General features: G+C 39.4%; 1 protein-coding gene across 1 annotated transcript; it reads right to left on the bottom strand.

Annotated features, from left to right (window-relative positions):
- Positions 1-3,481: 3,481 nt before the first annotated feature.
- Positions 3,482-14,091, bottom strand: LOC117667897 (vomeronasal type-2 receptor 26-like). The gene is made up of 5 exons (XM_087885208.1): positions 13,813-14,091; positions 9,364-9,621; positions 7,645-7,872; positions 6,538-6,664; positions 3,482-5,052 (listed from the first exon to the last, which is right to left on the bottom strand). Exons 1-5 carry the CDS (start codon positions 14,089-14,091, stop codon positions 4,109-4,111), a joined length of 1,836 nt encoding a protein of 611 aa, XP_087741334.1. The 3' UTR covers positions 3,482-4,108.
- Positions 14,092-26,100: the final 12,009 nt, after the last annotated feature.

Genomic DNA, 26,100 nt, shown 5'->3' with positions numbered 1-26,100 from the left:
GACCTGTAGACAGCAAGTCCATCATGACCTCATAGGTGATCCTGGCATTGAGGAAGTTATCGTAGATGTTGTAACCCAGTGTGATATTGGGTAACACTCTTGGGCTCTGGTTGATTTTATGAACAGTCAAGAAGAAGAGCAGGGTGAGGTGGAACATCATCGAATTACTGCAAAATAATAGCCTATTTGTACAATGTCATTAGATAGCTCACATCCATCCATAAAGCATATCATAGATAAAACACAAATGAAAACATAGCATTCCTCCAAGGTGTCAGACCAAACATCCTCTCAGCTGAATCCCTAATCCAAGCTCAAACCTTATAGGAAGAACCAGATCTTTGCAACCATCTGGAATGCTGAAAGTAGAGTGTTATTAAGTGTATATACATATATTACTCACAATATTTTATGATTTCTTCCTACTGGATCACCTAGGAGACAATTAATGGCCAGATTCAAGTACTGGATTCAGTCTTGAGCAAGTGGTATTTTCTAGCTCCTGTAAAATCCATTTACAAAATATTAATGGCTTTGGAGTTACTGCCCTATATTCAAAAATCTTTAATGTGATCGTCTACAGCTGAAACATTAACTTATCACATAAGGTTTCTGTCCTTCTTGAATTCTTTTACAATATATTCCTTTATTTGAAGCAAAGGTAAAACTGAAGCCACAACATCTTACAAAATAGGTAAAGGCATTGGTTGGAAAGAAATATTGGAAAGGGTGGAAAAAAAGATAGAGTGCAACAGAGGGAAGGAGATGACACAATGTTGAGGAACCTCAAAAGATTGCCTTCTGCTCAAAAGTTTTGAGTAGCTTGATTATAACATTGCGCACTATATAACTACCATTTATATATAAAGAGTGAAAACATACATATTTCCTGCTTTCCCACCAATCGTTTGAGAACAGGCAGAACCTACTCAGGAAATTTATCTTGGAGGAATATTGCTAAAGCTGTCTATACTGTTGAGGCAGAAGAGCTTACAAGGAGCTTTGCATGCTCAGCTTTTCACAAACCGTCATGTACCTCAGGAGCACTTTCCTTAAAGCAAATTGAGAGAAGCAATAATGCCTTTCTCAAGCGAGAAATTGGGAAAAGAGAAAACATTAACTCCCTTTTTATAACCCAGCAATCCCTTAATTCAAGGTAGAGTCAGGGTGACTGAACATTGCTGAGCATTTACTGGCCCTTCCTGATGTCATGTGGAGTTTGCAGCAGATATTTTTTCTCTGTGCCCTAGTAGAGAAACATCTGTCACTACCTAGGATTGAACTCTCAACCTTCCGACAGGGAGGCAAGTGTCTTCACCACTAGGCCACATGTCTGCCTCATGGTGAGGAATTAGGAAAAGGAAAAAACATCAAAGTGGATAAAACCTGTCACTAGAATCCTGTACTTGTCCACAAATACCTTCTCAATCTGTGGGTTTGAGCCTCAGAGAAAACATAGGGATAACGTTGAGAAAATATTTTAGATGTTATTCCAGCAATCAGGTAGTCTCCTGGCTTGTAGTAATTAAACCCTTTCAATTCTTCTGTTATCACCTTTAGTGGACATTTCAAGCGCATCGTGGCACAGGGAAATTGGGACAGAATCAGCATCAGAAAGAGCTGCATTTGCAGCAGCAGCATTTTGCAAATATCGATTGAGATCCTTCCTATATTTCTCTCTGTGAAGTACGGTTGATCCCAGAGGTCACAAAATAGCTCATCGGCAGTGAAGATGTTGGAGTTTGCTATACATCTGGAAGAGACACTTGCAATTTCAGTCTAGCACAGTCCCTGCCTAATTGCTTTAAAATTAAAGATGGTGAAAATCTCATAAATATGTTTTTTTAAAAAATAGAACAAATAACCATGATTTTAATAATTAGATGGGGAATTGGGAATGACTGTTGCAACAGAAGTGTGCAGTTGGAGAAAACAATTTGACATGACTCAGAGGCATCATCCTAATTTTAGTGTCAGAAGGGGAACAATTCAGAAAAGTTTGCCTTTTACCCTAGAACAATATTCATGAAATGTTAAAGATTGTCCTGTGGTGAAACAATAGTATACTTTTTAACTAGCTAGTGGGTATATCATAATTTATTCTTATTCTGTCTGATGTGAATCTCAGTGAAGGTCAGCTATTCCAGAACATGATATAGCAATAGAACGTAGACTTACATACAGCTTCACAGTGCTTTACAGCCCTCTCTAAGCAGTTTACAGAGTCAGCATATTGCCCCTCACAATCTGGGTCCTCATTTTACCGACTTCGGAAGGATGGAAGGCTGAATCAACCTTGAGCTGGTCAGGATCGAACTGCTGGCAGTCAGCAGAGTTAGCCCGCAATACTGCATTCTAATCACCGCACCACTATGGTGTTGTACTGCTAACAGCAACTGTGGGGTTTTTTTTGGAAAAAAATTCTGAATACTCTCCTCTTTGGGTTGGTATAGAGCCATGATGGCGAACCTATGGCACGCATGCCAGAAGTGGCATGCAAAGCCGTCTCTCTGGGCACGCAAGCTGTTGTCTGTTGGTCTTTCAGGTTCTGGCGTGCCGACCAGCTCATCTTCATATGCGTGGGAGCTGTGGATTTTAACTATCCAGTAGGGAGATTATGCCTCCTTACTCTGTCTTGGTATGCATGGGAATCTTCCTCCTAAATGTAGGTTGTTTATTTGATTTTTATTCATTACATTTATAGGCCACCCATATTTCATCCCATAGTGTTTGATGATCTCACCCAACAGTTTTTTGTAGATGATACAAAGGAGTGGAGAGTGTAACAAGCCTTGTGATGACCCACAAAGAAAAATCCATGGGCTGGGCCTTTCAACCCCTATTAATAATGATTGGAACCAGCCATGGAAAAATTAACAAACAAGCGTAACACTATGCTGCCCAGTTCTAAATTGACAGCTAGCCTAAAAGAATGCCATGGTCAATAATATTGGAAGCCATTGAGTGGCTTTTTCTCTTGAATTTAGGAAAAAGAAGAAATCCTCACCCACATGAGGCCAGAATGAGGAAGATTCATATTATTCCTACTTACTAGTTAAAAACTGATCAAAAATGACAAAACCAGACTGCAAAAAATAGAATGCATGAACACACAATTTTTTGTGTTATTTATTATTACCACATGAGGGAAACAGGATGGACTATATTCCACGTGAGGTGGTTTGTAGCAGCACCCAAATCTAAGGTGTTCCTTTACCATATCAATCAATCAATCAATCAATCAATCAATCAATCAATCAATCAATCAATCAATCAATCAATCGACTACCTCTGCTACTGTCAAGCACCAGGGAAATCAGGAGATTCAAGCAATTCAAATGAATATAAAGACTTATTGCAAGGTTAAGCTCTCCACAAATATCTAAGGTTCCAATGGTCAAAGGAAATGGGTGGGAATTAAGTAAGTATTCAAGGTGGGCTGGACTTAGATCTCTTGCGAGAATACAGGGACTCATAACATATGACATGTTTGACCCCTCCCTTGGGCTCAGTCTGGTCACCTCCTATATCCACTCACTGCCAATTCTCAGATGACTGGAAACTCTGAAACGCTGAGTCCCATGTTATCAAATAGTCATTGTCATCTCTGCCAAGGTAGGCATCATAACAGCAAGAAAAAGTCTTCACGTGGACATGATGGCACCACTAACATCCAGTCAGAAATTGGTGGCAGATTCTTCAGATCCTCTGTGCTTTTCTTTGTCTTCAGTAACTGATTGGTTTTGCCCACAACCCAACAAGTGATGCCGATAGTTTCACATAATTAAAGTGCAAAGGAAGAGCAAGCTCTTATTAAAATAGGATTATGGATCATTAAGAAAAGAAATCACATGACAGGGGCTTCCAAGTTCCCACAAACAAAGTCAGTGGGGAAGTTCCTTGGGTAGAAAAGTAATGGGGAATAACCTGTCAGTTTATTGATTTGGGTTATAAGAAGCTAGCAGGGAAGCTCACAAATGGTGATCATAGCCATTATAACTCAGCACTCACATTGATGGACAAAGCTTGTTTAAAGCACACAAAAAGGAGATTACTTACAAGACATAATATTTTATACCTGCAACCTATACAAAAATAGCTTCTAAAATCAGGAGCCCGCATAGCTTTTCATCATTAGATGCTCCTTAGTGTTCATATCAGGTCTCAGAATAATGATGTAGCATTTGGGGACAAAGATGCAGCCCAGTAAACCAAGGCTGGAGGCCAGGATGGAGAAGATCTGCACAGCCACCATGTATTTCCCTTTGGTGCTCAGGTAAGTGGGGACAAAGGAGATCCAAACACTGCAGAAAACCAGCATGCTGAAGGTGATCCACTTGGCTTCATTGAAGGTCCCTGGGAGTTTTCTGGCTAGAAAAGCCACCATGAAGCAGATGGTAGCCAGAAACGCCATGTAGCCAAGGGCAGTGTAGAACATGGTAACTGAGCCTTCATTACACTGCAGGATGATCTGTCCTGGTTGGGAATGCAGGTCAAAATCTGGGAATGCAGGAGAAATTCCTAGCCATACAAGGCAGATGCCCACCTGAACCCCAGAACAGGACAGGACAATAGAGACAGCCAAACTCTTTCCCAGCCATTTCCTCATCATGCTGCCTGGCTTTGTGGCCAGAAATGCCACCACCACCATGACAGTCTTGGCCAGCAATGAAGAAACAGCAACTGAAAAAATAATACTGAAGGTGGTTTGTCGAAGAAGACAGGTAACTTTCTTAGGTTGACCCATAAATAGAAGGGAGGTCAAGAAGGAAAGCAGGAGGGCGATCAAGAGTATGTAGGTGAGGTCCCGGTTATTGGCTTTGACTATGGGAGTTTCTCGGTACTTAATGAAGATTCCCAGAACAAAGGCAGTAGTTATGGATAAGGCAAAGGCAAAAAGAATCAGGATGAGACCCAAATTTTCTTTATAGGACAGGAAAGTTATAACCTTGGGGATACATTGATCTCTCTTCTCATTGGAATGCTGATCATCTGGGCACTTTTCACAATGGGCTGCATCTGAAAAACAGAAAAACGTGTCTGTTTCTGCAGCTATAGAATTATAGGAAATACAAATGAAATCAATTACTACTACACTACATAAAAATGTTTTTATAAATGATGGGGTGAGAGAAGATATTGACAGAAGTGGAGAACATATTGGAAAATACTTATCCATCATACTTAGTCAAACCTAAGTAGGAAATGTGAGAAAATATATTAATGGATAAATCCTTCATTAATCGTTTTCATCTTCTCTACTACTCATTTATTGATACTATATTATATTCTATTATTATTACTGTGTTGCTTCTGGTCCAGAGACAGAATCACACTCGGCCAAATAAAGTTTCTATTCTATTCTGTTCTGTTCTGTTCCGTCCCGTCCCGTCCCGTCCCGTCCCGTCCCGTCCCGTCCCGTCCCGTCCCATCCTATTCTATTCTATTCTATTCTATTCTATTCTATTCTATTCTATTCTATTCTATTCTATTCTATTCTATTCTATTCTATTCTATTCTATTCTATTCTATTCTATTCTATATGATCTATGAGAGATAGTGAGGAAGTGCTATGGAAAATGAGTTACATCGGATGGATACAAATTTAGAATTTTGGCTTTAATTAACTAAATTGTTGTTGGAATGCAATTGTTGTCTTGTTACATTGCATATTTCATAACGGCAAAGGATGCACTCTGGGCTCTTATATCATGTTTGCTCACTTGATTGTTCCAACAAAGAGAGGTTATTGTACATTGATTGAAATGGTATTAATTAGAACCAATTTTTATCTCCACTTCATGTTCATTATGGAGTGTGGCTCTTAAGACCCCAAGGCTGACCTGGGGCTAGAAAACAACCCATGCTGGAGCTCAGTACATCTCCAGGGCGGCCTACACCACAATCAGGCCAAATCATGTTCAAGAATACGACTGATTCCGGATCTCCGCACTTTCCATAAGGCCCTGAAGACATTTTTATTTCAGCAAGCCGGCCTGGCCTGAATAGGCTTTATGGGTTAGTTTTTTAATTGTATTGCTAGGGGTTTTAAATTGGGGCAGCCATTTAATTTAATTTATTTTTAATTATTTTAACTTTTATATTGTAGGTTATTTTAATTCTCGGCTGTTCACCGCCCTGAGTCCCTTCGGGGAGAAGGGCGGGATATAAATTTAATAAATAAAAATTTAATAAATAAATAAAAGAAATAATTCAACATTTCTGCTGACCAGAAGACTTCTTCTTTCCTGATACCAGGTAAGAAGATAATTATCTGAGAGATTTCAGCGGTTTTTCATTATTTATTTAATAGCCAAATCTTCATGCAAAATTGGGTGATAGTAACCAATCCTTAAAAAGTTTGTGGAACTTTCAGAAATTCCATTTTTCTTACTTTGTGGAATCATCAGCATACTATGCTACTAATTAGGTTGATAAATAGTAGGGAAAAAACATCTTTACCAAACACTGATAGAAATGCAAGAGTGACTTTTGACTGCATCGTGAATATGTCTCTTCTTTTCCAAAGCCACCTACCTTCTTTCTCAGAGAATGTTCCTTCCATACACAGAGAACAGTCATAGCAACAAACTGGTGTTCCCTCAATCATAACCTTGGCATGTCCCAGGTAACAACTTTCTGTACATCTAGAAGAAGGCACTATCTAATTATAACAATAAAGATCAGTCAGAGCAGTATTTGAATTATATGGGTTTATTTCAATGAACTGGTTTCTGGAAAACAACAAACTCAGCCATGGAATAGTGGCATAGCAATTATAGATGGATACCCCCATCTTCTATCCTTTCTCTCTGTTGGAGGTATCATCTAATAGTGACCTTTATGGAATAAGACTCTCCACAGAAATGGTAAATGAAAGTTGATTCTCTTTCTCTGTAAATCTTTACTATCAATTCAGAAACATTGTGTCAATTATCCCATTGCATTAAACAGCCAAACAAACTCATGGGACATTTTTCCCCCAGGAGTATAACTTTACTGAAAAGCCATATGGGAACGGAAGTAGAAAAGCCAGTTCAGATGTTTTTGCGCACAAACAGTATAGGAAAACCTTTTTTCACCCTGCCCCTGGGCCTCCCATTTTCCACTACTCAATTGTACTTGCTTTATTTTGGACACAGCCTGTTTACTTCAGACATTTCCAGTCAATGACCTTGGGGGGTTTTTCTCACATTTCCAGGCTGCATTCTTGCATTCCAAAATTCCCTCTCAAGCCTCCCCTTAAATTCCAATGCCTTCCCTCCCTTCTCCCATTATTGTTGCAAGCAGGGCTGCATAGTGAGTTAACGATGATACAGTTTTCTACATTCTGAAGGAAAACGGTTCCATTGCAAAAGGTCCTTACTGCATGTGTTAAATGCTATATCTACTTTCTTCTTTTTTTGTGGGTGTGGAGGGAGGAAACTGTAGATTGTAAGGGCCCCAACACAACCGGTGATGTAGCAGTTTTCAATTTGTGGGTAACTACTAAAAAACCTCTAAAGATACATAATATACTATGAATTATACGGCTTTAGCTTTCCTTATTTGGAGGGTATGTAGACTATCATCAACAAGAATTATTTTGGAGCAGAAAATGTGGGGAGAAAAATAGAAGATTTCAAACCAAGCAGTTTTACCTACCTGACCAAATGATATTGGCCACAGGATGGCACTCTGATTGATGGAGACCTTGACTTCAGAGGAGGCTTCTCTTTCTACACTCCCAACTTTCACCCAAGGAACAGAATTTTTGGAAGATGGTTTCCAGTTCACGATGTCAAAGTCAGCAGTCGGAATGCCATTTTCATCCAAATAAATCCCATCTCTGGAAGTGTTGTGAAGCTGAAAGTTTCTCAGAAACCAATGAAGCTGCAAAGAAGAATCACATTTTTGGCACAACAACTGAAACCAGCTTAGTGTCTCTCCCACTAAGAAATTGCCAAACACAGAAAACATAATCATAACTAAAGAAATCCCCTCTAGATATGGAAATCCTACACTGCCCCCCCCAACACCAAACATGCCAACATTTGACAACACAAAATAAATACAAAGATTACCATAGAGTGAGGACAATTAACCAGTGGAACAGATTGCCTTCAGAAATTGTGGGGGCTTCATCACTGGAGGTTTGTAAGAAGAGACTGGGTAGCCACCTGTCTGAAATGGTATAGAGTCTCCTGCTTGAGCAGAGGGTTGGACCAGAATACCTCCAAGATCCCTTCCAGCTCTACTCTGATTGGGTGATTGAATATTGACATATTTGCATTTTAGCTACCCATAAGAACCTGATTGGAGGATTGCTAGGGTATCTTGAAGCTCATTTAGTTTGCAAATGAGAAAAATTGCTTTGTCACTATTGAGGTGTCTCTGTCACAAACCAGTCCAGGTAGTTTCAGTTTGGAAGAGTTATTCCCATAATGTCTCTGTCACTCTCAAATAATATAAACTGGACAATTGCTGTTTGGAGTGTTTCACCTTTCTCTGCATCCAATTTCACACAATGAAAGGGGAGAACCCAGGGGTGCGATTCTATCGGTTTGGACTGGTTCGGCGGAACTGGTGGCTCAGATGATCAGCTGGGAGCGAACCTGTTCTCACTGATGATCAGCTGGGCCCGCCCGACCACCCCGGAGCTTTATGTACCTATATCTTCACAGCTGATTAGCGTGGCAGAACGGATTGCTACGCCTCAGCTGTTTTAATTCCCTAGCACCAATGCGGAAGTGATTTTTCATTCAATTGCGCAAGCATGTGTAGCGAAGCTCACAATCACCAAACTGGTTGTTAAGCCGGTAGGATCCCACCACTGGGAGTATCAGTGAAATCTCAAAGAAGAAGTCTTACCTGCCATGGCTGTATACATTGGAGTGACCGATGGTCTCCAACCTGCATTCGCCTCTTACTCAGTTGGGAGGAAGAGACAACATTGAGGACTGAGGCCATAGCTTGGATTGCTTTGGAAATACCGGAGCCATCCTCAGTCACCCTTCCTGCAAGCACATCATGGGGTGGTAATAGGCTGCTCTCTTTTTCTGTGCATCTTTCCCAAACTTTCTTAGACAACACAGACCTTGAAAAGGAACACTGAAACGCTTCATTTACAAACTGTTTCTCGGTAGAGGAATATGAACTAAAATTATAATATTGTCCCCTGTTTGTCTGGGTGAGGAAGGAAAACAAAACATGTTTATGTTGGAGATCCAGATATTTGGAAAACAGTTTTACACATAAATATGACAAAGTTGTTGCAATCCACACTTTTTCTGCAATGAATGTATTCTTCCTTTCGCTAACATCTATTACTGATAATAGCATTGCTGTGGCCTGAAAATCCAGTTGAAAAACTACAATTTTTACTTCAGTGTTGATAAGAAGGTCTACTATTTTCCTTTTTTCTTCCTCAAACATGTTTCCGGTACGGATATCCACATTTGTTGCTGGGATGACCTCTGAGAGGACAATGCAAATCCCATTTTTTACAGCTAGAGTTTCCAAACTTTTTTTAAGGTTTTCTCCTCTTTCGTTGTCCTGAGAAAGGAGGCTGATCCATGTCCATTGGAAATGCAGGAGCAGCTGGACAATTGCTGAGTTAGGAGGTTCTTGTTTTGGGGTCATCTGGTAGAAAAAAGGAAAATGATGCTTTGGCTCAGGTATGTGGCTGAAAATACCAAAGCTGATCTAAGATGAAAGAGAATATATTGGCAGTTAGTGTCACTTTTAATAGTAATAACATTTAGACTAATATACCACTTTATAGTGCTTTACAGCCCTCTTTAAGTGGTTTTACAGAGTCAGCATTTTGCCCCCAACAATCTGGCTCCTAATTTTACCCAGCTTGGAAGGATGGAAGGCTGAGTCAACCTTGAGCCTGGTGAGATTCAAACTGCCAAATTGCAGGCAGCCAGCAGCCAGCAGAAGTAGCCTGTAGTACTGCACTCCAACCACTGCAACACTGCGGCTCCTAATCCTAATCCTAAAAGATAGATGTTTAAATACTGTATAAGGGCCTTTCTCCAATGTTGAGAGAATTTTATAGAAAAAAGTATCTGTATAATTTTAGCTCGGTCCCTTAATGTTTTCTACTCTTTTAATAGGCTGTACACCACCCTGAGTCCTTCAGGAGAAGGACGGTATAGAAATAAAATATTATTATTATTATTATTATTATTATTATTATTATTATTATTATTATTATTATTATTATTATTATTATTATTATTATTATTATTATTATTATTATTATTATTATTATTATTATTATTATTATTATTATTACTCTGCTCCTCTTTGTTTCCTCTGAGGCGAGGGAACTCTGACTTAATCTATGGGTGATCAACATGGGTGATCCCCAGGCTGCTTACATTTCTGGCCAAACCCTATCCATACAGCTATGTCTGGGTGATGAAATGGATGCAGTGAGGCACTATTGCTGTCAACAACTGAGGCTCAATTGAGTGAGCACTACACACTCTGTGGATCAGCTACATAGTAGATCATCAGGTTCTGCAAGTGGTTCAGGTCAGATAAGAGCATCTTAATATATTAGAATAGAGAACTCTCCTGATTTAACATGGATACACACAGAAAAAGTTACATTCAGATTAGGAGTGACTGTTAAATCAGACACTCCAGCTACCCTATGAAAGTACAATGACTGATCCTTTTGCTTAGGGCTGCAAGTGGTTCAGGTCAGATAAGAGAATCTTAATATATTAGAATAGAGAAAGCTTATGATTTAAAAGGGATACACACAGAGAGAACCACATTCAGATTCTAAGTGACTGTTAAATCAGACACTCTAGTGCGAAACTCCAGCTACCCTATGAAAGTACAATGACTGATCCTTTTGCTTAGGGCTCTATACATCAACAGGCATTTGAGCAGTTGAAGGCAGACCTTAAAAAGTACTTGGCTTTGGGACTTTTACAATATAGAAAGGACTTTGGACATGGTGTTTTAACTCAACAACATGGAGACTCCTATAGATGGGATGCAGTTGCACAGGCGTACTCACCTTTTTTATGTACATTGTCAGCAACAAGTTAGTTACTGACCATGCAAGGACATTCTGTTACACAGTATGATGTCATTATGTACGTACATAAAGTACAAGCTTTTCTCAGTCATGAGAATCTTTTTTTTTTATTGAAAGAGTTTTACAGATACAGATTTTACCCCCTTCCCCCGCCTTTCCCTCCCTAACCCTCCCTTACCCTCCCCTACTCCCATAACTTCCCCAGGGTGAAATCCAAATCCAAATCACATTATATAATACTTTACCGCCCATCTACTCTACCCCCTGTGTACTATACATTTCTTCCTAACATACAACTATTCTACCCCATATATACTATGCATTTCTACACAACATTCAGCTAAAAATTATCTGGTACTTCCATTTCTCCACTCCCGTACATAAATCTCTTGGATCCGGTCTTTTAGATATGCTGACATCTTCGCCAAAAAACTGGCCGTCTTCAGAGTCCATTCTTCGATAGTAAACATAACATCCCTTTCCCAGTATTAACTAATCAATAACCTGGCTATTATATACTATCACCTTATACAATATCAAATTTATTTCATCCAATAAAAAAACCTTAACTATACCCAATAAAAACAATTGAGGAGAAAATTGGAGTTTTTTCCTCAAAACATTTTATATAACCCACCAAATTTTTATCCAAAAAACCTTCACTTTCTTGCAGGTATATATGATAATAGTAACATCCAAACAATCACTTCAGATTAATCCCTTCTTCCAACAGTATATTTAATGTCTTTAATTACCATCTGCCCCCATCATTGAAGAATACTTCCATATATAAACCCCCCCCCCGAGTGACTTTATATTTATATTCCATATGATATGACCAAAATCCAACCACAACGGTCGTCTTTGATTTTTCTTCTGTAATGTCTTTCATTTAAATTGTTAATTCCATCAACCATGTTAGGGTAACAACCAGATCGTCTGCAAGTGCCCTTGTTCTGTATTCCTCTTGCCTTATAGCTATTCCCTTCAACGCACTCATAGTCCATCTTTCACAAAGTTTGTAATAGAAAGTTTCAATTCACTCGATCACAGGCCTTCTCCTCATCCAAAAACACCAGCACTGCAGTGATCTGTTTATTCCTCTCAAAATAGTCCAATAAATCTATAATTTGCCTCACATTATCTTTCATATATCTGCCTTCTATAAGTCCTGCTTAGTCATAATGAATCACCTCTTAAATAACTTGCAAATCTGTTGGCTAATACTTTTGCAAAAATTTTTTGATCCGTATTCAAGAGAAATATTAGTCTAAATTTTTTTCTGATTTTGTAGAACCTGCTTCCTCTTAAGGGGGTATTTTAACCCCTTGTTATGTTCAGCTTGGCTCCTCCCATGGCTTCGAATTTTTGTGTTTTACCCTTGACTCCCTTCTTATGTGGTGGCTTGGGTCTCTGCTGTTGTTTTTCTAGAATATGTTTGTAGGCTGAAAGAGTTATACGCTGATCTTTAGCTTTATAGTCCCCTGTGACTCCTTGTATTTCCATTGCCTCCATCTCGATCTGTGAGAATCTTTTATCCATCTCTGAACTACTCCTTCTATCTTATGACATGTAGCTTTTGCAGATTCCAAGGGCAACAATTTATAAATTTCCTCTTAAGAACCCAGTTGAATATTTCCTTCCTCTCATTACAGAGTATCAGAACTGTTTTTTTTCTTTTACACTAGCAGCAGCAATGCCAAGGTAGGATTTCAAAGAGGAAGTTGAAAGAGAATGTAATTATTCCAAGGATAGATTAAAGAACATTTTGGGAATCATTTTGCCATTACCTACGATCGAACTCACAGCCTCCTGATTGAATTCATATAAAGGATATGCAGTCTATTTAACCCAGGGGATAAGGACTAAAGCTATGTCCCTTCCAATGTCCTTCAAAAAGGTACAAAAATGTACCTTTTCTAGATGAAACAGATTGATTTTGCTGGTATGCTCCCATGTAAATAGAAGAAACATCTATTGGTTTTTCTATGGACCTTTAGTAATTATGGGGAGGATTTTGCTACTAGAAGAGCAGATGCTGTTGATTGACCTGGTACCAAAATGTGGCTTTTCAGTACTGATCCATTCAAGCAGAGGGAATCACTTGAAATTGGGTCATCCAAATAACAATCATGCTCTGGGCATAGACTGACAGTATCATCGTGCTTACATCCACATCCATTCTCTTTTGCCAAGAGAATTGTTTGGCCAGACTAATAGAAGTAATGGGTTGGTATTTGTCTCATTCATCACTTATACATCCTTGATCCTCATTTGTCTTTCTTTGTCATGCCCATTTTTAAAATACCCAACAACTATCATCTCCAACTCATTTTATTATCACTTTTGAAAAACTCACACTTTTATTTTCCAAAACAGCTATTGTGGGTATTTCAGCAAAAAAATCTTGCAACAGGCCACATTTTACTATTCCCATTCTCGAAATATGTGTGTGCCAAAATATTTCTCTATCGTTTCCCCGACATTAGTAGACATTCTACCATGGGACCTGAGTTCATTTACATGCTTTTTTAATTCTTTGAAGAAAGGCTCTTTAGTGGCAGAAACTGAGAAGTCACAAACTAAAGATATTGTTTCAAAGCCATGTTGTGGCAGGGAGACTAAAGTCATATCTATGCATTTTTTGGGGGAAACAAATTTATTTCAGGTATTTTAATATCTAATTACCTTTTGGAGATAATATGAGGTCTGCAGTCTGGGCTAATTTGAAGATTATACAACATGGAATTAAGTTCATTTTAGCTTCATACCTGTGGAATTTTGTAGATGCCCAAGAAAGTAGAAATGTGATCAAAGAATTCAGTATCCATCTCTTCAAGAACTCCCAGCAGGTTCTTTTGTCTTCCACATCTGTAGTTTGGGACATTCTCCTGACCTGTAGACAGCAAGTCCATCATGACCTCATAGGTGATCCTGGCATTGAGGAAGTTATCGTAGATGTTGTAACCCAGTGTGATATTGGGTAACACTCTTGGGCTCTGGTTGATTTTATGAACAGTCAAGAAGAAGAGCAGGGTGAGGTGGAACATCATCGAATTACTGCAAAATAATAGCCTATTTGTACAATGTCATTAGGTAGCTCACATCCATCCATAAAGCATATCATAGATAAAACACAAATGAAAACATAGCATTCCTCCAAGGTGTCAGACCAAACATCCTCTCAGCTGAATCCCTCATCCAAGCTCAAACCTTATAGGAAGAACCAGATCTTTGCAACCATCTGGAATGCTGAAAGTAGAGTGTTATTAAGTGTACATACATATATTACTCACAATATTTTATGATTTCTTCCTACTGGATCACCTAGGAGACAATTAATGGCCAGATTCAAGTACTGGATTCAGTCTTGAACAAGTGGTATTTTCTAGCTCCTGTAAAATCCATTTGCAGAATATTATTGGCTTTGGAGTTACTGCTCTATCTTCAAAAATCTTTAATATGATCGTCTACAGCTGAAACATTAACTTATCACATAAGGTTTCTGTCCTCCTTGAATTCTTTTACAATATATTCCTTTATTTGAAGCAAAGGTAAAACTGAAGCCACAACGTCTTACAAAATAGGTAAAGGCATTGGTTGGAAAGAAATATTGGAAAGGGTGGAAAGAAGGATAGAGTGCAACAGAGGGAAATAGATGACACAATGTTGAGGAACCTCAAAAGATTGCCTTCTGCTCAAAAGTTTTGAGTAGCTTTATTATAACATTGCCCACTATATAACTACCATTTATATATAAAGAGTGAAAACGTACATATTTCCTGCTTTCCCACCAATCGTTTGAGAACAGGCAGAACCTACTCAGGAAATTTATCTTGGAAGAATCTTGCCAAAGCTGTCTATACTGTTGAGGCAGAAGAGCTTACAAGGAGCTTTGCATGCTCAGCTTTTCACAAACCGTCATGTACCTCAGGAGCACTTTCCTTAAAGCAAATTGAGAGAAGCAATAATGCCTTTCTCAAGCGAGAAATTGGGAAAAGAGAAAACATTAACTCCCTTTTTATAACCCAGCAATCCCTTAATTCAAGGTAGAGTCAGGGTGACTGAACGTTGCTAAGCATTTACTGACCCTTCCTGATGTCATGTGGAGTTTGCAGCAGATATTTTTTCTCTGTGCCCTAGTAGAGAAACATCTGTCACTACCTAGGATTGAACTCTCAACCTTCTGATGGGGAGGCAAGCGTCTTTACCACTAGGCCCCATGCCTTCCTCATGGTGAGGAATTAGGAAAAGGAAAAAACATCAAAGTGGATAAAACCTGTCACTAGAATCCTGTACTTGTCCACAAATACCTTCTCAATCTGTGGGTTGGAGCCTCAGAGAAAACATAGGGGTAATGTCGAGAAAATATTTTAGATGTTATTCCAGCAATCAGGTAGTCTCCTGGCTTGTAGTAATTAAACCCTTTCAATTCTTCTGTTATCACCTTTAGTGGACATTTCAAGCGCATCGTGGCACAGGGAAATTGGGACAGAATCAGCATCAGAAAGAGCTGCATTTGCAGCAGCAGCATTTTGCAAATATCAATTGAGATCCTTCCTATATTTCTCTCTCTGAAGTACAGTTGATCCCAGAGCTCACAAAATAGCTCACCGGCAGTGAAGATGTTGGAGTTTGCTATACATCTGGAAGAGACACTTGCAATTTCAATCTAGCACAGTCCCTGCCTAATTTGCTTTAAAAATAAAGATGGTGGAAATCTCATAAATATTTTTTTTAAAAAAACAGAATAAATAACCGTGATTTTAATAATTAGATGGGGAATTGGGAATGACTGTTGCAACAGAGGTGTGCAGTTGGAGAAAACAATTTGACATGACTCAGAGGCATTGTCCTAATTTTAGAGTCAGAAGGGGAACAATTCAGAAAATTTTGCCTCTTACTCTAGAACTATATTTGTAAAATGTTAAAGAGTGTCCTGTGGTAAAACAATAGAATACTTTTTAACTAGGTAGTGGGGATATCATAATTTATTCTTATTCTATCTGGTGTGTATCTCAGTGAAGGTCAGCTATTCCAGAACATGATATAGCAATAGAACGTAGACTTACATACAGCATTCACAGTGCTTTACAGCCCTCTCTAAGCAGTTTACAGAGTCAGCATATTGCCCCTCACAATCTGGGTCCTCATTTTACCGACTTTGGAAGGATGGAAGGCTGAGTCAACCTTGAGCCGGTCAGGATCGAATTGCTGGCAGTCAGCAGAGTTAGCCTGCAATACTGCATTCTAACCACTGCACCACCACAGTGCTGTACTGCTAACAGCAACTGTTTTTTTTTTTTTTTTAATGAAAAATTTTTCTGAATACTTTCCTCTCTGGATCGGTATAGAGAATAAGTGGAAATGGATTTATTTATCATGGATTGATGTATGGGTATAGCATACGGAAATGCAACATCAACTAAAACTTTAGTTTCTGAAATCAATTTAAAAATGGCATTATCAAGGAGCTTTGCTCAACATAGTTTTTAGATGAGATGAAAATCAGTTGCCAATGATATTGAGGAGTGGCTGTGTGTTGTTTCATTATTTTTCATTTCTTCTTCTTCTTCTTCTTATTTATTGAATTTCTATATTGTTGGTTGAGCTTTTCTAATTAGACAATTATAACCTTTGATTTACTTATTTGCTCATGAAAATATTTTTTTTCATTCTTTTGTTCTTTTCTGCAGACAATCTAGACTCTTCTGATTGTTAGTGTGAAAATACTGAGTGCTGCTATGAAGGCACTCATCCAAATCCACATTGTTTTTAATGAAGCAGAACATTCGGAAGAATTGCCTTTTGCATTAGGAGAAAAAGGAGACCAGCTCATTTCCATCAGGAAACTGTGATACTCGTTTGTATTGTTGGAAGAAATGTCCATTTGGGTTCAGTTCCAAGTGGGGAAAAAGATACTGGATGAATGGAAGTTGCTTGGAAAGAAGGTTTATTGATGAACAGGATCACATGGCTTGAGATCCTGGGCAAAAAGGGCAGAGATGATGAGAGTGCCTGGGTTTTATGCCCTCTGTTGGGCTTTGAATTTGAGCTTGTGTTCTGCTTGGTTGTCAGACTCCCATGAGGCCATGCAGACTTGGTTGACTCTTGCTGGGTGATGATGTAATGAAAGGGCTTCGAGCAATTCCTACTATGGCTCTGCCTGAAGGAGGTAGATTTTTGTTATGTAGAATAGACTGGCCCAGGTCTTAATGGCCGATTAACAAACGGGGGTGTGTGAGTTTCTGCCTCCCTTTTAGGGGAAATATTCTGCCCTTTTAATATTTCCTACAATATCTCATTTTCCTAGGAGAGGGGTGGGTGCTAACTTCCTACAGTATCAATAAAACATTTTTGGTCTGCTAAAAGTCTACTCCATTTATTAAGCCATAATTTCAAAAATTTCTTTCTCAGTGATATACATTTCAGAATCAATCGTAAGTAATTTAATTACAATGTTTAGTCTATGAGAAGCAACATTATTCTGGGGCCTATCTAATATTATTCCTGGCCCTATCTAACAAAATCAAATTCAATGTAAATAAAAGTAAGGTTTTCCACTTAGGCAAGAAAAAAACAATTCTATAGGAACAGGCTAGGTGAAACTTGGCTGAAGGCCAGTAACTTGTGAGAGGGATTTTGAAGTCCTAGTGGACAATCACTTAAATATGAGTCAAAAGTGTGTAACAACAGCCAGAAAAGACAAGGCAATCCTAGGCTGCCTTAATAGAGGAATGAAATCAAAATCATGTGAACTTCTAGTACTGCTTTACAAACCTTAGTAACACCACACTTGGAATACTTCATCCAGTTTTGGTCACCACAGTATAAAACAGATGTGGAGACTCTGGAAAGAGTGCAGAGAAGAGCAACAAGAATGATTAGGGGGCTGGAGGCTAAAACACGTGAACAACAGTTAAAGAATTAGGTATGTCTAGTGTAATGAAAAGAAGGATTAGTGGAGACATGATACCAGTGTTCCAATATTTGAGAGGCTCCTACATAGGCAATGGTATGCGCGTGTCAAACTATTTTCCAAAGCACCAAAAGACAAAATGAGAAACAATGGTTGGAAACTAACCAAGGAGAGAAGCAACCTAAAATTAAGGAGAAATTTCTTAATGATGAGAGCAATCAACCAATGGAACAGCTTGCCTTCAGAAGTTGTGGGTGCTCTATCGCAGGAGGTTTTCAAAAAGAGACTGAACAACCATTGATCTTAAATGGTGTTGGGCCTCCTATTTGAGCAGGGGGGTAGATGAGAAGACCTCCAAGGTTTCCTCCAACTCTTATTATTTTATGTTCTCAGTTTCTTTGAATGAGTTATAAGGGACTTCACACAGGGAGAAATGTGACAAAGACTTTCCCTGGTGGTTTGTACTCACAAATCACAAGAAAGTTGACTCAGTATCAGATCTGGCCCACATGGTGCTTAGATTTGGCCCATGGGGCTGCCCTGGAAACAGCGAAGGACTGGCCTACAGTGCCTCTGAAAGCAAAAATGGAGCTCGGGAGGGCCTCACACGCAGTAGTGGAATTCAATTTTTTTTACTACTGGTTCTGTGGGCGTGGCTTTGTGGGCATGGCAGGGGAAGGATACTGCAAAATCTCCATTCCCTCCCCACTCCTGGGGGAAGGATATTGCAATATCTCCATTCTTACCACACTCTGGGCCCAGCCAGAGGTGGTATTTGCCGGTTCTCTGAAGTACTCAAAATTTCCATTACTGGTTCTCCAAAACCTGTCAGAACCTGCTGAATAGCACCTCTGCTCACACTCCCGTCCTGAGCTCCATTTTTGCTGGCAGAGGGTTGCAAGAGGCTGTGGCAGCCAAAAACAGAGCTCAGGAGCCTGTTTTCGCTGGCAGAGCACCCGGGCCACCACAGATGCCCGTGACACGAGTGATGTCAAGCTGGCCACGCCCCCCCCAGCCATGCCCAACCCCCCCAGGTCAAACACAAGCCTGATGTGGCCCTCAATGAAAACGAGTTTGACACCCCTGGCCTAGAGGTATACTGTGACTGAATATGGAAAGTGGCTGAGAGATCAGGCCAAGGCAAGATGTTTACCCTGCCAGAGGTCCAGGGTCCACCAGAATTAATTGACTAGCACAATCAGTGATTCCTCTGAGCTATGATTCTTCATGAAACCCAAATATATTCATTGTACAGAAAGTTTCTTGAATAACAGCATTAAAAAGTATCCTGAGTTGTTTTGATGATTACATTGGCATTGCATCATAAGTCAGGCAAACTTTTCCCTTCCTGCAGACTAGTAAATGAAGTCATACAGAAAATAAATTGTGATTTCCAAATCCCTGTATAATTATCAAAATCACAATGATTATTTCATCTTCCACTGAAGGCTAGGGGACTTCTCTCACCCACAGTTATTTTGAAACAGAGATAGGGATATTTAGTAACCCCCGTCAACAGATTTCACAAATATTTTGTCATTCTTATAAAAATCTGAAGATCTGGTCCACAAGGACATCAAGGATTACTAGGAAGACATGGTGAGACTCCTGTAGAGACTGTACAGATCAGAATTTTAATGCTGTCCTTTTAATGTGCCAGATTAAATTTTATCTTCCTTGATCAAGTCAGTGTATCTGTGTCCTTTGGCAAGAGAGCTGTGCTTCCCTTTAGATTTCCCTGAAACTAAAGACAGTGGTGTCTTGTCTCAGAGAACTACAGAAGATCTTCATTATGATATCTGAAATGCTGCTGCTGCTGCTTCTCTTGGTGTCCCATTTTCCATGTGGGACGCTGATGACCAAATGTCCATTAAATGAGCAGAAAGAAGGAAAACACGAATTTCATTACTACAAGACAGGAGATTTCCTGATTAGTGGACTCATTTCTACATCTAGCACTGTATTTCAACCATACATCTTCTTTATGCCTCCACATCACAGATTTGTAAGGTAATTCCTGATGTGTCCTCAACGCTAGTGATTAATTTTATCCTTTCCACTGTGTTTCTTTTAATGGGGATGGTTAGCTGATATGAATGTTAAAATTCAGTTTCCAGTTGGGATGATTTTGAGCCCAAAGAAAAGCATTGGAAAGAAAGTCCTCTGTAGTCAATAGGACTATCCTTCTAACAGCAATCACCTGGCAAGGTCCCGTAATTGACTCATACAATCATCTGACTTTGTTTAATTGAACAAAGAATTTCTGAGAGTATTTCCTGAATTATACTGCAGGAAGTGAGCTTTTGGTCTGATTCTCTCCTGCTTTTCCCTTCATGACATCAATCAGAATCCAAAGCTGTTATCAAACATCATCCTGGGCAACACAATTAGAGATATATTAGAGATGCATTCTATAACTAATTTCAGATTTTTAGATTTAGATTTCAGATTTAGACAGCAATCCAACTGATTGCTAAATGTCATAAAGGAACAGCTTCAGGTAATGTGATGTCATTTTATGAATTGAGGATGAAAACCAACTGCACTCTCTTATTTTGCAGTATAAAGAGTATGAGCTTCTGGCACGTCCTGCCCTTCTTCTTTGCCATTCATGAGGTCAACCAGAATCCAAAGCTGTTACCAAACATCTCCCTGGGATACAGCATGTATGAGAACTTTTTCAATGCAAGGATCACATCCGAAGTCATGATGGACTTGCTGTCTACAGGGCAGGAGAATGTCCCAAACTACAGTTGCGGAAGACAAAACAATCTTTTGGCTGTGTTTGAAGAGACTGATTCAGAACTCTTTAATTACATTTCAGCTATGCTAGGCACCTACAAAATTCCACAAGTATGAATGAATACTGAAGCTAATTTCATTTTATAAAGTCTACTGATAGTCCAAAAGGGGTCAGATGATAAATAAAATGTGTCAGATGACAGAGCTTTAAAGACTCCTGAAATATTATATTTTCATCAGGCATTCAAATGTCTGTTACCTTCCCACCAAAGGTGGTCCCTATTTTTCTACTTGTATTTTTTATGTGCTTTCCGAACTGCTTTGTTGGCAGAAGTTGGGACAAGTAACGGGAGCTCACCCCGTTCCACAGCACTAGGGATTCGAGCCAATGAATTGCCGACCTTTCGATCGACAAGCTCAGTGTCTTAGCCACTGAGTATAACTTGGTGAATATATTTGACCACTTGATGTGTGAGTATAGGGTTAGCATCAGAAAAAAAAAATCCCTTTGAGGTAAGGACTTATTTTTGTCCTGAAAAGCAAAGCAATTGACCATATTTTTTCTCTTACATCTTAGATCAACTATGGGGTCATCAGCCACATTCCAGAGCAGAAACACCATTTTCCTTTTTTCTACCGGGTGAGTCCAAAGCAAGAACCTCCTCACTTGGCAATTGTCAAACTGCTCCTGCATTTCCGATGGACGTGGATTGGCCTTGCTGCTCCGGACAATGAAACTGGAGAAAAGTTCAGAAGAACCTTTGTGCCAGAAGCCCTAAAGAAAGGCGTCTGTGTTGCCTTCTCTGAAAGCTTACCTGTGGTTCTTAGAATAGGGAGGGATAAGCAATTTTTTCAATATTTTAGTGACAGTAGAGTGAAAAGTATTGTTTGTCAGTTGGATTCTCAGACCACATTAATAGTAGCAGTGCTAATACAACGCATTGAAAAGAATCAAATCCTGTTTAAGGAAAAAGTATGGATTGCTACAGCTTTGTCAGATATCGGTGTGAGATTATTTTACCAGTTTGTTAATCTCCAGCATAACCATCTTATATTATCCTTCTCAACTCAATCAAAGAAAAGGACACAATATTATGATTTTAATTCACATTACTCTGCTGCAGAGAAGTTTGGCGAGGCAGCATTTCAGTGTTCCTATTCAATCCCCTTGTTGTCTAAGAAAGTTTGGAAGAGATGCCTGGAGAAAGAGAGCTGGGAAATCCCACCCCAGGATCTGGTTGAAAGAATCCTGTCTGAGGATGGCTCCAGTATTTCCACAGCAATCCAGGTTGTGGCCTGGGCCCTCAGTGCTGCTTTTTCCTCCCAAAGGAGTAAGAGGAAGATGCATATTTGGGATATCCAGATGGTACAGCCGTGTCATGTAATGGTTTTTCACAATTCTGCTGATGGTTCCCTTTCAGTTCTTAAATGTTATTTTAAAGATAATCAGAGATGGGTGGGGGGAGGGGCGGATCCCAACAAAAACTGCCAGTTTCTAATATTTCTTCTGAGCAGATGAGGAGGTTTGGAGAGAGAGAAAGACAGACAGAGAGAGAGAGAGAGAGAGAGAGAGAGAGAGAGAGAGGGAGAGGGAGAGGGAGAGGGAGGGAGGGAGAGATTGTGTTGGTAAATCTTCCAGACTAAACAAGAGATGCTTCTGAGAATAGGCAATGATGTCGGAAAAAACTGGAAGGTTCTTTCCACAATTGCTGAATAAATAAACAGTAGGATGCCACCAAAACCATCATCTTCTCTTGAAGATCTAACATTGGCCTCATGTAGTTCTGAATTGCTGTCCTGCCATGCAAAGAGGAGTCAAATCTTTCTTCCTCTTAGCATCTTCAGGTTGAAGCTACAGAAAGCACACTACAGCTTCCTTGTTATTGCCTGGCAATTTTCTCTTCTGTGTTTGCCATCTCCCAAGATTCTTTTCCTCTCCTTTGAAAATTAAATCTTAGTATTTGGAACCATTGATGGAATTCATTTTTTTTTTACTACCGGTTGTGTGGGCGTGGCTTGGTGGGCATGGCTTGGTGGGGGTGGCAGGGGAAGGATACTGCAAAATCCCCATTCCCACCCCACTCCAGGGGAAGGATACTGCAAAATCCCCATTCCCACCCCACTCTGAGACCAGCCAGAGGTGGCATTTGCTGGTTCTCCGAACTACTCAAAGTTTCTGCTACCGGTTCTTCAGAACCTGTCAGAACCTGCTGAATAGCACCCCTGTTTCAAACCCAATCATTTCTCCCAATCCTTTCACATTCCACCACCAACTGTTGGTTCCATAAAGCTACTATAGAAAAATAAAACTTGTAGAGCTTAGAAAGAGCGTATAATAATACATTGGTAAGGAATGTGTTGTTTTATTCCATTTTATTCACTTCCATTTTATTCACTTCCAAATGCCTCCATTGTTCTTCCGTGTTTCCAGGACATCAGAACAGAAGTGATTTCTCTGGCTGTGCAATTTTCCAACTGTGATACATATCAGCTAATAAGGGGGAAAAAAACTTCCATTCACAATGTTGTGGGGAAAAGTCAGGTTGCATCATGATGTCACCTCTGGTTGTATAACTAGCTCTCATTTCTAGTGGCTTTTCTAAACCTCACTGTTTCATTTTGTAATATTTTCTCTTCCAGAGAGTGTGATGGAAATCCCATCCTTTCTTTTTTTTAACAGGCATTGCATATATCTCCTTTTCTCACTTTTTTCTTACACTACCTAGATGAGTGCATGTTTCCTTCCAGCTGGTGACTTGGACACAGGGAGGCAGGCAACAAATCTGCAACAAAGGGGAAGCAGCAGGGGTGCCTTAGGACATTGGCCAAAGGAGACTGAAAATTTAGGACCAGCCTTTTGTTGATGACTCAAAGCCAAGATGGAGTTAATGTTCTAGTCAAGCAAAATTGGGACAATCCTTTTTGTAATACCAATACAATTAGTGGGAAAACTACCATAGGAATATGGTGAGATTGTCGGAGTCATAATATGTTTGGAATCTGAGATTACCAATTTCATAAAGCAGGCAAAAAATATTAAACTGAAAAAGGTTTGTGTGTATGTGTATGTGTGTGTGTGTGTGTGAGAGAGAGAGAGACAGTGGGAGTGGGAAAGAAAGAGAGGGAGAGAGGGAATTAGAGAGAGAAAAAACAATCTTCCTACCACATTTGCAGACAGAAACACTGGGGTAAAGTATCCCTGTTTTGATTTAGGGTTGAAATGGGAACGTATACATTGCAAGTGTGATTCTCCATATCTTTTCAGCTCCATCCTTTTCTAAGAAACTTCCAGATTTACAATTTTTCTGTAAATGATGTTTATTTGGATGAGAATGGAATTCCTACTGCCGACTTTGATATCATGGACTGGGCAGTATTTCCCAACAAATCTGCTGCTGGGGTGGTAATTGGGAATATTGGAAAAGAAGAAGTCTCTTCAGATTTCAAGGTCTCTGTCCATGAGAGCGCCATCATATGGCCAACGTCTTTTAACCAGGTAACCAAATCTGCCTCTTTTTGGGTTTTATTATTTATCTATTCCTATATATCCATGTGATTTTATGGTTTTTCAGCCTTTTCACTATAATGGAGGACCTGCACTGGTAAAAAGGCAGTTGAAGGAGACACTACTATTTCTCCTGGATCTCTCAAAAGATCTATTGCTTATGGTGGGAATATCAGCATTGTTCTGGGGTTGGAGGCACTTAGTTAGTGGAATCTTTGGTGTTCTCTGAGCTTGGTTGTTGTTTGCAGGTATTTCATTGGTTGCTTACCGAACTAAGTAACATCATCGATGCCTGATGTGCTTGATGATAGCACTGATAATGTTATCTAGTCAAATGAATGCAAGCAGACAACCAAACTGAGATAGCATCAAGGAGTTTACAGTTCAATCCTGCGTTACAGAGATTCTCTTCTATTGAATCTTATCCAATGTTTGTTCACAACTAGAGTCTGCTTTGAGACTGAGTTGATAGGAAATTGAGATCTAAGAAATACATATTGTAAGAAGGCAGAGGACATGATGTGATAGATTGTGTTCTAGCAATTGCTAAGATAGGAGAGAGCAACCCTGTGGTTTCCATGCTTTGGACTACAGTTTCCACAGTTTTGTGTCATTGACCAGTTGGCTGAATCTGATGGGATCCGAAGTCCAAATGCAGAAAAATCCCAGAAGGATAATGATGCCTGGACTGGAGAATCAACAGCCTTTTCTGAACATTAAGGGGACTCTGGGATCATAGCCTGCTGAAATGAAACAGCTAGTGAAGACTTTTCACTGAGAGAAAATTATTTTCATTATATTTGGAAAAAGATCTTGAAAGTATCTTTTTGAATTCCTGAACCCACTTTGGTGCTCAGTTCCATTTTTAGAAGTAACCCCCTCATTTCTAAGTTTCTCTGACTTTCTTTCTGTTTAGAAGGCCCCCTTTTCTAGGTGTACTGAAAGTTGCCTCCCAGGATATACCAAGCTTTTGAGGGAGGGAGAACCACTTTGCTGTTATGACTGTTCTCCATGCATGGAAGGAACCATCTCTGTGCAGGAAGGTTGGTAGTTCAAGAACAAAGAAGGAGCACCATATATTTTAAGGACAATATATTAGCAATAGCAATTGCACTTAGACTTAGAGGGTGCTTTATATCATCCTCTAAGCTATTTACAGAGTCAGCATATTGTCCCCAACAAAGTGAGTCCACATTTTGCCAACCTCAAAAGGAAGGAAGGCTGAGTCAACCTTGAGCTGATCAGGATTGAACTCCAGGCTCTGGGCAGAGTTAGCCTGCAATACTGTATTCTAATCACTGTGCTACCACTGTTCTGGTATTACCAAGATTTGATGTCATATGCCGATATGCTACATGCAGACTCAGGAAGCAGACTAAAATCACTTCAGTGAAGGTAGAATTCACGGTGGTGGATTTTTTTCACAAACTGCTGAAACAATAACAAACCATCTTGAAAAAGATTGAGAGACCTTGAGAAAGATGACAGCATTTGAAATACTCATACAAAATAAGATTTATGATTTAGAGCCATATATAAATTGTTTTTGAAATATAACATGGAGATGGAAAAAATAAGCATTTGTATGATAAAATGGATGCAAGACGTCAAAGGAATAATCCTAATGCAAAAATGAGAAGAGTTTTCAACGAGAAAAATATAGAAAATTCACTCCAAGTTATAATTTAAGGCGAAACTGCTGCAAAATGTTTTACAGGTGGTCTATAAATATAATTGCATAATAAACAAATCATATAACAATAAATGTGTACATCCTATATCTGAAAAGTTGGCTATGATTTATTTATTTTATTTATTTATTTTGTCGCATTTCTATGCCGCCCGACTCCCAAGGGACTCTTGGGAGTTGGGCAGCATAAAATGATGTGCTGA

This window comes from Pantherophis guttatus, chromosome 2, assembly GCF_059756535.1.
Source record: "Pantherophis guttatus breed Tessera chromosome 2, ASM5975653v1, whole genome shotgun sequence".
Lineage (NCBI taxonomy): Eukaryota > Metazoa > Chordata > Lepidosauria > Squamata > Colubridae > Pantherophis > Pantherophis guttatus.
This window is presented reverse-complemented; position numbering and strand designations above follow the sequence as displayed.

Bases quoted from the DNA above. Each gene is read 5' to 3' on its own strand.
- LOC117667897 (XM_087885208.1), bottom strand. From the start codon at position 14,091: ATGTTCCACCTCACCCTGCTCTTCTTCTTGACTGTTCATAAAATCAAC. The intron at 7,873-9,363 runs GTAAAAATTGTA...TCTTCTTTGCAG, and splicing joins ACCTTCTTATCAACACTGAA to CTTCATTGGTTTCTGAGAAA. The intron at 6,665-7,644 runs GTAGGTAAAACT...TGTTATAATTAG, and splicing joins GGCCAATATCATTTGGTCAG to ATAGTGCCTTCTTCTAGATG.